At 43.3% G+C, this 15,169-nt stretch overlaps 1 protein-coding gene across 1 annotated transcript; it reads right to left on the bottom strand.

The window, feature by feature from the left end:
• Positions 1–5,124: 5,124 nt before the first annotated feature.
• Positions 5,125–15,169, bottom strand: LOC143121392 (guanylate cyclase soluble subunit beta-2-like). The gene is made up of 14 exons (XM_076281752.1): positions 15,088–15,169; positions 14,677–14,837; positions 14,452–14,551; positions 13,528–13,741; positions 13,335–13,426; positions 12,993–13,102; positions 12,227–12,437; positions 11,388–11,708; positions 10,670–10,818; positions 10,030–10,176; positions 7,673–7,827; positions 6,987–7,147; positions 5,732–5,854; positions 5,125–5,315 (listed from the first exon to the last, which is right to left on the bottom strand). Exons 1-14 carry the CDS (start codon positions 15,152–15,154, stop codon positions 5,125–5,127), a joined length of 2,202 nt encoding a protein of 733 aa, XP_076137867.1. The 5' UTR covers positions 15,155–15,169.

The raw sequence follows: 15,169 nt of genomic DNA, 5'->3' as shown, positions 1-15,169 counted from the left end.
CACAACATACACGTGCTTCATACACACAAACACACACACACACACACACTCGCATTCCACATATACACATGGGTAGACAAACAAACACTTTCATATACAAACACCTTCTCCACGTGCACATGCACACACATGCAAACACACAAACTCACACACTCCACACACACACATACTGTACCAATCTCATACACATCTGTGTGTTGCGCTGTTGAACCTGGCCCATTTTGTGCTTGCGATAGAGTTTCTCTTCCACGCAGACAGACTCATGTAAGATGCATGAATCACGACGAGGCCACACGTGGAGGTGGGAGTTGGGTTGCCGTGTGTGTGTGTGACAACTATGTTGGTGAGAAATGGACACATCCCTGCTCAGAGCTTACATAGACTCTGTGGACATAAGGTTTCTGCACACACACTCACTCACAGGGGTTGCTGAACTATATAGGGGCAGACACAGACACCAAACACTTATTGTAAGTGTGGTTGAATTTACAGTAAACAACCCCCAAGTGAGTATCCTCTGGAAAAACAAATCTTGACACACACACGCCCATGCTGCCTATCGCCTAAGTGCTTCTCAAGTGCAAAAAGAATCATTTTACGATCCAAAATATTGATAATGCCATAAGCCATACAATAGAGATCAAGATTCATGCTAAAAAGGTTGTCATTTCAGCATGCATTAGGCTATTGTGCCACTCCCGTTGATCTATATGGAGTACATTTTGCAGGCTTGGTCAGACTTTCATTTGACACTGATTGCATGCAGACTATTTTGTGCACATCAAAAAGGCGATGAATCATTTTTTTTATTTATCTTTATTTTATGCCTGGCCTGTAATTATCAGACCTCACTGTGACCTGTGCTTTATGTGTGCACCGTGTGGTCCGATGCATATTCAGCAGGGTTGTTTGTGTTATTGGACCGTCCGTGATGAATAACAAATACAGCCCTTAATGAGGGTCATTACATTCTGATTGGTCCTTTGTCATATTTAATTTGGATTTAATTGAAATGTGTATTATGTGGTTGTTGCTCAACTCTTATTTCTGACAGTGATTCCCGTTGTGTTCATCATGTAGATATGAATGAAACCTGCTGGTTAGAAGCGAGCAGTTATATATCTCTTCATTGAAGGTGAGAGGGAGAGGCTTGAGATACAATTAGAGACCATGTTTGTATGATATCTAATAATTTATACTTTTGCTGCCTGATTTACTCAGCGTTTGATGAACGGAAGGCCCAAAACAGACATTCCTGTACACATTGTTATCTATTCTATGAAGTTAATAGTAAAGAGTTAAGAGTAACTAACACTTGGAAACCACTTGAATCTGGTAAGGGACTGATATGTACAACTCTGAGATTAAGTATCTGAGGAAAAGGAGCTGGCTGTCAAATATTAAAAGATGTGTGAGCCTGTGTGTGTGTGTGTGTGTGTGCGTGCGTGCGTGTGTGTGTTCCAGCAATATGATTTTATTATTCCATTCCTGTGGGAATTAAATACATTTAGAGAGAATTCATTTTACCCTTGACCTATAGCAGAGATGGAACCAACAGGGGCAGCCTGTCTTCACCTTCTTTTGACACCTTAGATTTATTGTTGCTTTACGTTGACTGAGTTGCTGAATATTTTATGTCTTTGGGGAGGCCGTGGGACTCGCATCAGTTACTCGAGATCTTAATCAGGGTCCTTTATCTGTAAAGCCAGCAAGTTCGATTAAAACTTCATCAGCTTTGTTTTATCTCCTTGGAGACAGAAAAAATCTAGATGCTCTCTGAATTACATGATAGCCTACTCTCTGTCTCCATTGTTTTCTTGAGACAGTTTGACATCTCCGAGGCACTTTCCAAACAAGCCCTAACCTGAAACGTTAGACCGCCCGCCGAGGATAAATAAAACATCGGCCCGAGTGCCAATCACCCAAGCGCTCCCAGCTGAGTAGGTGGTGAAAGGCGACATAATCTGCTCAGGACAAGATCCCGGCTGAGATTGAAAGACAAAAAGAGTCGTAAAAAGGATCGGAGGCGAGTAAACCAGGGTTCTCTTTAAAAGAGACGGAGAACAAGGTTGTTTGAAAGAATCCGGATAGCAGGTGTGGTTGACAGACGGGCGAGCGCCGCATTAGCACCATGGACAGCAGTCGGAGTTTTGCGCAGGTGATCATGGAATTGCAAACCGAAATCCAGAAACTGGAGACAGAAAACAGAGCGTTGCGCGGAGAGTTGAAACAAGTGCCCTTGAGTACTGAGGAAGAAAAGAATAATTCCATACAAACATTACCAGACAGCGATTCTGTGGAGAACAACACGGGACACACACATTTAAGACGGAATGTTTCGGCACCTGCGTTAGAGGGACAGTTCAAAGGTACGTTACAGCAGGCTAACCTAGGCCTCACGTTTGATGTCCCGGTGCTGTTATGTACAGAGAAATAGGCCTACCGTATACTACAACTTGCTTACCTGTATGAATGGTTATGTGCACAGTAGCCTATGCTGAGTGAATTTCGACATTTTCAGATTTGAAATTGAAATTGATTTATTGAATTTAATTGAATCATTCAATTTAACTTATGATGATAGTGATTAATCTAAATAGCTGTGTGTGTTGAATTGTATTAGCCTACATTATGCAGGGTAGCCTGATGGATCGGGTGTATACCCATGTTAGATATTTTCTTTTCCACACCAGAGAACATCATCATGACTGTTAGAAGATATTCAGTCTCCTCCAACATTCTGAAGCTTGGCCGGGACGGGCCTCCGAAAGGCCGGAAGAGTGAGGATAAATCCACTACTAACCACAGCAAGTGGGCAAGGCTACAGGATGGGGCCCACAACCGGCCACAGACGGCACCGAACAGCTCAACAAGAGAGGAGCACAGCAGTGCAAGGGACAGACTCGCTAACAGGCGCTCCCTACAAGATTATGTCAGCAAAAATAGGTAAGGACTTCAAAAAGGATTTCAAAAAATCAAAACACCAAGTTTATGAACGAGCATCTTCTAGGCCACAAATGCACATTAACCTTGTCAGTAGGCTATATAAAAAAATGTATGTCCATAGTATGGTTCAGGAATCAAGATATGTAGATAAATTACTCATGAATGAAAGTAGCCTAGGCCTAATTAATTTTCTCATATTTTCCCCTTCAGATCCAAGGTGAAAACTGTGACTTTTCTTCTGCCTGTGGACGATATTTACACCAACAGACCTGTTTCCAAGTGTGTGTCCGACCAGAGTTCGTTTGACACCCCCGTGATGGAGGACTCATCAGGCTAACTTCACACACACAAACACACAAAGCAGAACCTGAGGACATACCAGAGCATGACCACTGGAGACGGTGAAATTGGATCGATGGAGAGACAGTTCGCTGGACGCATAGAGAGTCAATCGAGCCAGTCAATCTTAGTCCACTGGTCTATGTGCTTTTTGGGTCAAACCCCACCGTGCTGATTTCTGTTTCATCTGACCTGAACACGACTGACTCCGGTTACAGATTTGGTTTCCGCCACCCATCCGGATGCGGCAACCCAACGCTCCTCACGATGCGCCGTGACAGTCCGCTGTCTTCGGATCGGATAACCAAACACTGACGAGGCCGCACAGGCCGGCAGGTGACTGGTCGTGATGGCACCGCGGTGTCAGGTGATGCCACACGGAGCGCATCAAATCAGGAACATCACTGTTTTCACATGCTATAGCAACACTAACTAAATATTTGCCATGAGATCGGCTTATTGAGAAGTAACATTTGGCTCTTTAATACCCGTTGCATGCTGATTTAATTCTCAACTATACTATAGTGTATTTTGTCAGTCATAAATATGGCTGAGGGTAAAACACAGAACATGACAATGTTCTGCCTTTGCTTTGAAATACATGTTTTATGTGCAATAAATACACAGTATTGAATTCATACTGATTTATTTCACATATACTTCGTTGAGATTATTACATTTACAGGTAGGCCTAGTATTACAAAGATATTTTTGAGCTCTATATCATGGACCTGCATTTTAACACAAATTCATCATAACATAGAAACAAGTCAGAAACATCTCTCTGTACTAGATCAAAATGGGAGCTTATTCATTTTTAGTTAAAAATGCCTAACAAAAAAAAATCTAAATATTACATTAAACCAGACATGTTGTTATGACATTTTAAACACTTGTTCCACCATGACATTGACTGAGGTGAGCAATCCCATACCCCTGTTGTGTGTTCTAGAACAAAACATGCGGACATTTACAGTGTGCTTTTTGGGAACCCTTATGGAAAAGAACAATAGTAATACTACATATTACAAAGATTTGTAGTATTTCTTTGGTATAATACTTCTATGACATTCTGTAATACCTCTATAATATTGTTATCCTCTATAGTGTTCCTACAATACAGTGTTATTGTACTTTTAGAGCATGTCCCAAAATACTACTGATATGATTCCTATAATATATAGTATTCCTGTAAGATTACAATAATATTTTGTCCCTGTAAGACTCTATAGCTCTTTTTCGTAGGGGAATCATGTGAACTTCCAAACATCAAACTGATCTTAAATCCTGTCCGAGACGTCTGCTGAGAGGGCGACTGGCTGTGGGGTGGACCTGGCTCTAATCTTGGCCGATCTGGAGTCCTGTCTCTTCTGAGTGTAGCCTAGTCAGCTTCTGTTTCACGGAGAGAAGACATGTTATAGCTGACCCTGAGTGCCCTCTCTCTATCTATCATCTCGAGTCTCCTATTCTGGCACCTCTCGCAATCACGGCTGCCAAATGGCCCCGATTCTAACAGAACACCAACAGATGTGAAAACACACAGACATCAGAAGGAAGGGGACATTTGCGTACATGCCTGGTGCAGGACATCAGTAGGAAGGGGTCATTTGCGTACATGCCTGATGCAGGAATGGATGAGTAAAAAAAAAAAAAGAGATTCTTCTCACAAAAAAGTCTGCATTAGTTTTTTTGTTCTCTCTGTTTTTTATAGGCACAAACAACATTTCAACTCTTAGGTTCTCTCTTTATCTCCCTGATGAAGACCTACGCAGAGTTGAAATGCTTTTTGAGCCAATAATAACACTCAAAAAAGGACACTGATACAGATAAGCCATACGTTCACAGCAGGGTGCAGAAAGCAGTCCGAGGGCCTTTGTTCCGGTGGGTCGCTGAGCAGGCTGGCTCTGTGGGCTCGACCCGTGCTGAGGGGGACTGGGTCATCTTGTCCTCCGCCGCCTGTGCTGGGCTCTGGTCCTCAGAGAGACCCTCGCTGTGCAGGCTGCCGTAGCTCTCAGAGTCCCGTGTCTTACCTGTTAAGTGGTTACAGTCATATTTAAGTCACCTCAGACACACACACACACACACACATACACACACACACACAAATCATATTGTCAGAACATTTGATGCAAAAAGATCGTATTTCAGATCAGACAGACCCTGTTCATTCTTGACCACGCCCCTCTCTCTGGCTGCTCTTGTAGGACACTACCTAGGACACTTGAACTGTGAGGCTCCTTTCTCTCGGTGCTCTTGTAGGACACTACCTAGGACACTTTAACTGTGAGACTCCTCTCCCTGGCTGCTCTTGTAGGACACTACCTAGGACACTTGAACTGTGAGGCTCCTTTCTCTCGGTGCTCTTGTAGGACACTACCTAGGACACTTTAACTGTGAGACTCCTCTCTCTGGCTGCTCTTGTAGGACACTACCTAGGACACTCTACCTGAGAGGCTCTTTTCTCTGGGTGCAGCCTCCCTGTTCTGAGGAGTCTGCGTCTCAGCAGGGCTCTCTCCATACTGCATGGGCACAGCTGTCTGGCAGTCGTCAATCCACTGCCTCTGAAGGGCTGACAGAGAGGGGGAGATAGAAAGATAGAGAGAGAGAGAGAGAGAGAGAGAGATGAGAAAGAAGGTGAGAAAAAACTGTAGTGAGACATTGGACATTGTAAAGACGTCCACAGAGTACGCCACAGTGAGTAGAATTGAAGTACACAGTGCTCCAGAGGCCAATGTCAGTACAATAGGCATTATATCTACTCAGGCTGCAACACAGACTAGAGGAAATCTCAAGGAAGGCAAAGCCACACAGCAGCTCTTTTTGTCCCAAAGGTGTGTGCCAGTGCACTAGCCTAAACCAAAGCATCATCATTTCAGAATTAATTTTCTGTGTCATTCAGTGATGCGTCAATTTGCCTCACCTGGCATGGCAGGAGTGTAAAGCCTGCCCTCTAACCCTGTGCCCTCTCCTCACCTGGCATGGCAGGAGTGTAGAGCCTGATACCTTTTAATCACACAACGTTTCGACCGATGTTGGTCTTCGACAGGTGTTAGACCAACGTTAGTGTTAAAGGTGCTCTAAGCGATGCCACGCATTTTTTAGGCTAACATTTTTTTGTCACTTACAGCAAACATCACCTCACCATCCGTTAGCTGCCTGTGTCCTGAATACACTGTAAAAAAACATGATCTCTGTGGACAGCCCAGGCTCCAAAAACGGCAACAAACAACCTGGACAAACCTAGCCCATTAAAACATAACAAACTATTCAAGCAAATCACAGACGAGATGCGCGTTTAGGAGAGTTTCAATTGCACGGGAGGGAGGGGGAGGATGTAGCGAGCTAGCTTTCTGTTTTGTTTGAACGTCAACAGAAGTGACGTTACCCAGCATCGCTTAGAGCACTTTTAATTACCCTGCACCTGTACTAAGTTGGAGGTGCGTGCACTCTCTGCAACTTAGGGGTGTAGAGCCTGCCCTCTACCCCTGTGCCCTCTCCTCACCTGGCATGGAAGGAGTGTAGAGCCTGATACCCGCACACTGTTGCTGCTGCTCCCGAAGTGATTTTAATTACACAACGTTTCGACCAATGTTGGTCTTCGTCAGGTGTTAGACCAACGTTAGTGTTAATTACCCTGCACCTGTACTAAGTTGGATGTGCGTGCGCTCTCTGCAACATAGGAGTGCGTGCCCTCTCCTCACCTGGGTTGGTCTCTGTGACTCTGTGGCAGCGGCGGCGGCCCATGATCTGGCTCTCGGTGGCAGTGAGGTTCCTCTCCAGGAAGTAGGTGCGCATCCTCCCCTTCCCCTTGATCTCGATCTCCCCCCGCTCCAGCATCTCAAAGCTCTTATGCCTCAGTACCCTAGAGCGCAGACACACCACGCTTTGTTACACGATTATACAACATCAATTACAATCTATCACTATACCTTACTACATCATTATATGGTATCAATTACAATGCATCATTATAGCAAGCGTTGTGAGTTGTGACACAATATAATTACACATGATATTATATGTGATTAATAATCATAACCATGAACTATCTAGGCCAAAGAAATGTTTAGTCATTATATGTGTGTGCATGCCTGCGTATATGCACACTACACATGTGCATGAGTGTTTTCATTTGCACACTCCTTGTTTCAGGTATGTGTGTGTGTGTGTGTGTGTGTGTGTGTGTGTGTGTGTGTGTGTGTGTGTGTGTGTGTGTGTGTGTGCGTGTGTGAGTGTGTGTGTTGACCATCTCTGGTGTATACAGTATGTGAATATACTGTATGTGTTTGTTTGTGTGGGTTTGTGTACCTTTGTGTTTGTGTGTGTGTGTGTGTGTGTGTGTGTGTGTGTGTGTGTGTGTGTGTGTGTGTGTGTGTGTCAGCTTTACTGGTATACTGTGGGGCTCAGGTGAATTTTGTCTGGCAGTCCGTGGCTCTCCATGCGTGAGGCGGTGTTGACGGTGTCCCCAAACAGGCAGTAACGGGGCATCTTCTCGCCCACCACTCCCGCCAGCACCGGACCGCTGTGCAGCCCCACCCGAATCTGGGCCAGCAAACACAAGAACAGAAAGCACAACCTTGACTGGTGCAACCAGCTGCTGCGTCAGAAATTACATACTGAGTTTAATGTTAAGAGCTGCTCAATTATAGCGATAATCATAATCACGATTATTTTGGTCAGTAATGAGATCCCAACTATTTAACACAATCACAATTGTTTTTGGAAACACTATTCATTTTTTTCAAAATGATAAAAAAAAATAAACTGAAAAATAACTGTAAAAAAAAGGCAAAATAATCATATCTCGATTATGTTATGTTGCTTTCATAATTGTTGGAAGTCATAACTGAAATTTAAATTTGATTTCAATTAATTGCACAGCCCTGGTTTAACTTTCACATGCATTTGACCAAAGTAACTTACTAAAATGATGATAAAAAAATAATGCAGTAGTTAATATTCTATTACAAAAATAGAATAGAACAGTGAGAAATTAAGCAATATGCATAAATTAAACCTGCAACTGTACTAGAGGTAGCCAAAAAATTAACAAATCAACCAATGAACAGATTTCGTGACTGGTGTGCGAAATTCCACACCTATATTAACATCCAAGTGACTGTATCAAATGTGACATTTGGCAACACAGCCATGTATTTACACGCATTAAGTTTTGAAATATTGGACATTCTTTTTGAAGGCCGACCATTTTTGACCAGACAAAAACCTTTCATGAATCTAACTGTGATTTACTTTTTTCATTGAAATAGGTAGGGTGAGGTTGTCGTCAATCCTCGTGAGTTAAAGATGAAAGAAAATAATTTGAATAAAGACTGATGACTGGAAAACAGCATAAGTGATAATGACCCCGTCCAATTGTTTACATTTCATGTTTTGCATTAAAAAAGGATATCTTCAATCTTAAGTAACTGTCCTCATGTGATACAACAATGGAGGTGTTCACTTCAGTCAGTATATGTCTACTGAAGGTTGATGCATCAAGGCTTCAATTAGATTTTAATTGCAACTTGACCACACTACCCCAGGCAATGATTCACATATTCTTCATTTACATACTCTTACCTCTTAAAATGGTAATATGCAGTGTGCTCTTAGTCTAATTGAAAATTCAGAAATAGGGCTGTACGATTTGGGTAAAATATCTAATACTTTTAGATCTTTTTCTAATTTTTCTGGCAGTTGTTGCAATAGCAATTTCATTTGCAATATATTTTTATAAAGTCGAGCTTCAGTTCAATATTCCAAATTTCGCTTTAAGTTGGGCCACTTCTGATTCGTGAGCTTCACTGCCTGTCAAACATTGAGTATGACATGAACATAAAAATCATAGATGTGATGAGATTAACCATTGGGAGAGAGTAAGAAGCTGCCAGATTAATTGCATCTTTTGCGATTAGCTAATCAGTTCGAATTGCGATTTCAACTAAAAATCAATTAATTGTGCAGCCCTATTCAGAAAATCTATTTGGTGCAACCAAACATTTACCACAAAAGTATAAGCAATAAAACTGTCACTGTGTCACTTCCATTAATCCAGCCTGTCAACTTTTTCTCCCTGTTAGTGTATTATATACCACAAATGGGAAACTGCTCCAGAAAGTAAAAGTTCTGCAATGTATTGCTGCTACCTGAAACAGGTGATTTCCATAACCTAGCTCATCTACCTGGCTGAAAAGTTAAGCTAATAAGAATCTGCTGGTTTAGTTAATGCTTGGAACAAAGATGAGGTAAGACTTGTACTTTCTGAAGCTGGGTTTCCCATCATCTGTTGATTATATATCTGATTATCCATCTATATTTTTTAATATTCACCTGATTTTTCCTCATGTTTTTCTTGTTTTTCTATTTTTCCTGTGATTTTTTATTGTTATTTTCATTGATTATCTTGGGTCAGACTATCTATTTACTAATGAGCCTGAGGGCCATCTCACATCTCGACTCTTTGAGCCTACACTTCAACCTACCTAGCTAGTGGTCAGGTTGATTGACAGATCTGCCACCCAGTAGACGCGGACTATAAATAGGCGTCTCACCTTTGTGTATGGTTTGCACTGATGAAGGTCTGAGGACCGAAACGCTTGTACATCACCTCACTTGGTAGCACCTTGGCTTGATGGATTAAACACTTCGTTTATTTATTTTTCAACGGCAAATAATGGTGTGCTGTGCAAGTTTTTTCTTGATTGACCATCTCTGGTGTATGCATCCCCGCAGTTACTGTACCTGGATGGGCTGTCCCGTGACTGGGTTAGTGACACACTTAGCTGCTATGACCATGCCCAGGGCGAAGTTGGCCACCTGCTCAGCATGGGTAGAGGCAGGGATGGGGACACCGCCAACCACCATATAAGCATCTCCAATCGTCTCCACCTACGAAGAAAAAAACATAACAGACATACCAGTAATCAATATGTGTGAATAGTATTTTTTCTGTGACCCCTGTCCTCTGTCCTCCTGTTTATGACAGGAGTATAGATGAGAATAGTCGTCAATGAGAGGTCGTCACATTTTTTCCAAGCCAAGGACCCGAGACATGGTTGAGAGACACCTTGTAGTACAAAACTGTGTTACTTATTAAACTGAGCCAACAACGTGCAATTACAAAGCACTTTGTACTTGTGACAGAGGATTTTTTTTGGGAATGTCTGTCTGTACGAATATGATGTCCAGCATCATGTAAATAACACATATGAGACATTCGTTTGAAATTACACTGTGTCAAAAACACAACAACAAGTAATGGAGGAGTGTTAATGCTAATTACTTATTAAACTGAGCCAACAATGTGCAATTACAAAGTACTTTGTTATTGTGTATAAGCCTACAATGTTTAAATATTTGTGCATCATTGCCATGGTGACACCTTGTAAACGTTGTGTACTGTGGTGAGCCGGTCAAACTTGAGGTACATGGAGTTGAGCATGTTGACAATCTGAATGGGCTCACACTCGGAGCAGATGTTGGTGAAGGTCACCACATCACTGAAGAGGATGGTGCACTCTTTAAATTCACCTGGAGGAGAAGAAAACGCAGGCTTTTAAGTGGGAATGTCTGTCTGTATAAATATGATGTCCTGCATCATGTAAACACATATGAGACATTCATTTGAAATTACACTTTGTCAAAAACAAGTAATGGAGGAACACTGATGCTAAAAAGCATTACAATAAATGCCCAAAGGCCCATACTCCTATCATTTATTTGTTTCATTTACTCACACTATTCCTCCCTATTTCTTCTTCTCTCCCTCCGTCCTACCTATCTGTCACTCTCTCTATACTTCCTTCCCTCCCTGTCTCTCTCTTCTCTCTCTCCCCTTCTCTCACTCTTTCCCCCTCTCTCTCATCCTACTTATCTCTCCCTCCCTTCCTCTCTCCTTCTGTCCTCCACCCATCCCCTCTTTGAGCTGGTCATTCACCTGCCTCCACTCTCTTGCCCCTCCTAGTCCTGGTCATTCACCTGCCTCCACTCTCTTGCCCCTCCTAGTCCTGGTCATTCACCTGCCTCCACTCTCTTGCCCCTCCTAGTCCTGGTCATTCACCTGCCTCCACTCTCTTGCCCTCCTTGAGCTGGTCATTCACCTGCCTCCACTCTCTTGCCCTCCTTGAGCTGGTTGGCCACGTGTTTGGGCAGCATGGCGTAGAGCAGCGCCTCCGTCTTGCGGCGCTCCTCCTCCAGGTGCTGCGAGAGGAGGCGCAGCTGCTCCTTCTTGCGCTCCAGCTGACTGGACAGCTCCATCTCGGCCAGGCGCTGCTGGTTGAGCAGGATCAGGTCGCGCGTGGCGTCGTGCGGCGCGATGTCCGACAGGTGCATGCTCCGCTCCTCCAGCTCTTGCAGGCTGCGGAGCAGCGGTGAGGCCAAGTACAGCATGCACTGCAGCGAGGGCATCCACAGCATCTGACCTGTGGGCGTGTGTGTGTGTGTTGTGTGTGTGTGTGTGTGTTGTGTTTGTGTGTTTTGTGTGTGTGCGTGTGCGTGTGCGTGTGCGTGTGCGTGTGCGTGTGCGTGTGTGTGTGTGTGTGTGTGTGTGTGTGTTGTGTTTGTGTGTTGTGTGTGTGTGTGTGTGTGTTGTGTTTGTGTGTTGTGTTTGTGTGTTGTGTGTGTGTGTGTGTTGTGTTTATGTGTGTGTGTGTGTGTGTGTGTGTGTGTGTGTGTGTGTGTATGTATGTGTGTGTGTGTGTGTGTGTGTTGTGGGCGTTATGCAAGAGTATAGAGAGAAGGGAAGGAAACCCATAAGATATTATTTCACCTGACTGGTCTGACTGGTATGGACAAAACACAAAGTGGCTGATGTGTGTGGATGTGTGTGTGTTGTGTGTGTGAGTGTGTGTGTGTCTATGTGTGCATATATGTGTCTATGTGTCCATGTTTAGTGAGTGTGTGTGTGTGTGTGTGTGTGTGTGTGTGTGTGTCCACACACCTCTAAGCTCCAGCATGGGCCTGTCCGTCCAGCACTCTGGCATCATGTCCCTGCGCGTCTGCAGTACAAAGTGGCTGTTGATGAACGTGCAGATGCTGGGGATGGTGAAGGGAACCCCTGGGTGGACGATGCAGAAGTAGTGGTCCAGTCGGATGCCCATGGTCTGCAGGCCCGGGACGATCCTCTGGATGGTCACACCGGCCTGCCTCACCTCCAGCTGCACACACACACTCCTTTCTGTTACATCTGGCCTGGCCAAGTGTGTGTGTGTGTGACCGATTGTCAGTCGGTGATGCTTCTGGTGCTCAGTGCTGAGTGCTGAGTACTGAGTGCTGAGTACTGGTACTCAGTGCACTGATGTACCTCCTCCCAATGGGATGTCTGTCTTTCTGTGTGTGTGTGTGTCTATGAACTTCAACCCTGGGCTGACCGTCGGTGATGCTTCTGGTGCTGAGTATTGAGTGCTGAGTGCAGAGTATTGAGTGCTGAGTATTGAGTGCTGAGTGCTGTGTACTGGTACTGAGTGCACTGATGTACCTCCTCCCAATGGGATGTACTATTAAAAACTATTACAATTTAAAGTTGTCATACAACTTCTCTTAGTGTTTAAGTTACAGTTGGATTGCACTGTGGATTCAGAGATCCCATAAGTGTTTTATTTTGGTTAGTTTAAGCTATGCCGTAATATGAAAGCATATTTGCTGGCAAGGTGAAGATGCTGAGTACTCTGCAGTAACATTACTGTCACTGGCTTTACGGCAGATACCCTTACCTCCTCATCAAACACTATGTGGAAAGGGAAGGCACTGCAGAACGTCTTCAGGTCAATAAAGAGCTGGTCAGGATACACTGGCTCAAAACCTCTCAGGAGTTTCCCTGCAGACAACAAACACTTAGTACTAAGGTCATATGAAAGTCACCTTAAACAACCAGTAGAGGAAAATGCTTATTTTACTACACATCCATCTGCACCCTTGATGCATATCTAAAACTGATTGCAACATCAGGGTTGAATCACATGGAAAAGGAGTTCAGTATATGCTTATAACATGTTTACTACTTCACCCTCACATGATTGTCTATGACTGTAGTGTTGATTGTCATGTACCTTTTCCAAGACGTACTAAACCTCTGACCATCTCCCAGTGGTTCCTCCTGAAGGGGCAAAGAGTCTGATGCTTCTTCTGCAAAAATGTCATTCTTTACAAACGGAAATCACAGGGATCTGTATTAGCGATTACAATAAACCTCACGCTTATTTAGGAACTCTTTATACACAATTTACCTCTTTCCCCAAGTACGGGGCACCGCGGTGGTGTTGGGTTTCAGCTGGGGGTTGGGTAGTGGGCATCGGGGCATCATCTACACCACGTCTCTCGGGCAGTGCCAGTCTCTGCGTGACGAGGAAGACTACATGCTCCTTCTTAGCTGTCCTCTCCAGCTCCTCCGTGTGGTCCACTATCTCCATTGTTATTGTGCTGTTAAAAAAATCTCTCGCCACTGCCCCAATTATACCTGTAACGTGAGTGAATAAATCATCAAATATTTACTACGCTACACTTAGAAATGCTGTGAATATACCTTCCTGACCTGTGGTCAGATAAAACTGTATAGTGTACAACATCCACATCAAGTAAAGTGATGTGCACTTCCCGTTACACTATGATACCTCTTTGTAATATACTATCACATTTCCATACTATACACTTTGTGTACAGTATATCCTCTCCTAACACTTCTAACAACCAACACACCTAACATGCACTTCCCTTTCTTTCCTCCTCTACCTCTTCTTCTTCTACCACTTTCTCCTTTGAGCACACTTTTCCTAGTACTTAGAACATTTGCACTCTCATCCTCTTGTATTAGTACTGATAGAACTAGTATTAATTGCTACCTAGGTCTCCTCTGCATTGTGGTTTGTGTTAATTCCTAACTATAGTCTCCTCTGTACTGTAAACGTTAGTCTAATGTTGTAGCTATAACTCTGTAGTTTAAAAGCTTAAATGTTAAAATGCTATATTACCGTAATAGCTTAAATGTTATTCCATTGCTGTAAATTGCTTTGGATAAATGTGTCCGCCAAATTAATAAATGTAATGTAACGCAAAGCTTGAATGTAGCTTGAATGTTATTCCTCATTTTTGTAAGTGCTCTGGGTAAAAGCAAAATTTTTACTAAATTAAGAAATGTGATGCAAATGTACTGTATTTTCCAGCAGTTACCAGGGACAATGTGGCAGAGACCCCTACGGTCAGAGTAGTAATGCAGAAGCATAGAGCCATCTTTGTTCTTTTCCACTCGAAATGAGGGTGCATTCATCTCCTAAAAACAAAGAGTATGTCAGGTCACATTATTCATGTGATTTATGATCAGTAAAATTGTACATTCATATCAGTACAACCCAATGTCTTGTCCAGTACATCAGTTGCCAACAACTTTGAAGATACCTTGTAGGAGAGAGACAGGTAGCCATGAAGAGCATCCAAATTCTCAATGAAGTCAAAAAGGTTTCCTCCCAGGGTCCGCAACATGTGGTCATATCCGGACCTCTTACAGAACTCAAAGAAGTACTCCCCAAATTGTCTCAGCACGATGTCTGCTTTCACATCTTAAAATACATACAGTATGTGATCAGTTGTTTGGTAAAATGCAGGAACAAGTAGCCAATTTAACACAGCACAGTATATGAGTTGTTCAGTAAAAAAACACGCACACACACACACACACACACACACACACACACAGGAGCGACGTATGATGTCTCTCAATACATACAGTATAGCCTTCATTCATAACGATTATTTGGTACATCATGGCATGACTAGGAATCTACTACACCAATGCAGCAGATGAGTTACCAAGTAGTTTGCAGGCCTCAGAGACTAATTTCATCGTTATGTCATCCTTGTACACCTCATAAGTCATGAAGGTGTCCTGAAC

Source organism: Alosa pseudoharengus, unplaced genomic scaffold (assembly GCF_046254945.1).
Source record: "Alosa pseudoharengus isolate Yale_2024_CS ecotype anadromous, Long Island Sound unplaced genomic scaffold, YU_APseudo_1.1 YU_APseudo_1.1_scf_13, whole genome shotgun sequence".
In the NCBI taxonomy this organism is placed as follows: domain Eukaryota; kingdom Metazoa; phylum Chordata; class Actinopteri; order Clupeiformes; family Clupeidae; genus Alosa; species Alosa pseudoharengus.
Note: the sequence above shows the minus strand (reverse complement) of the source record. Positions and strands in the feature narration are given on the sequence as shown.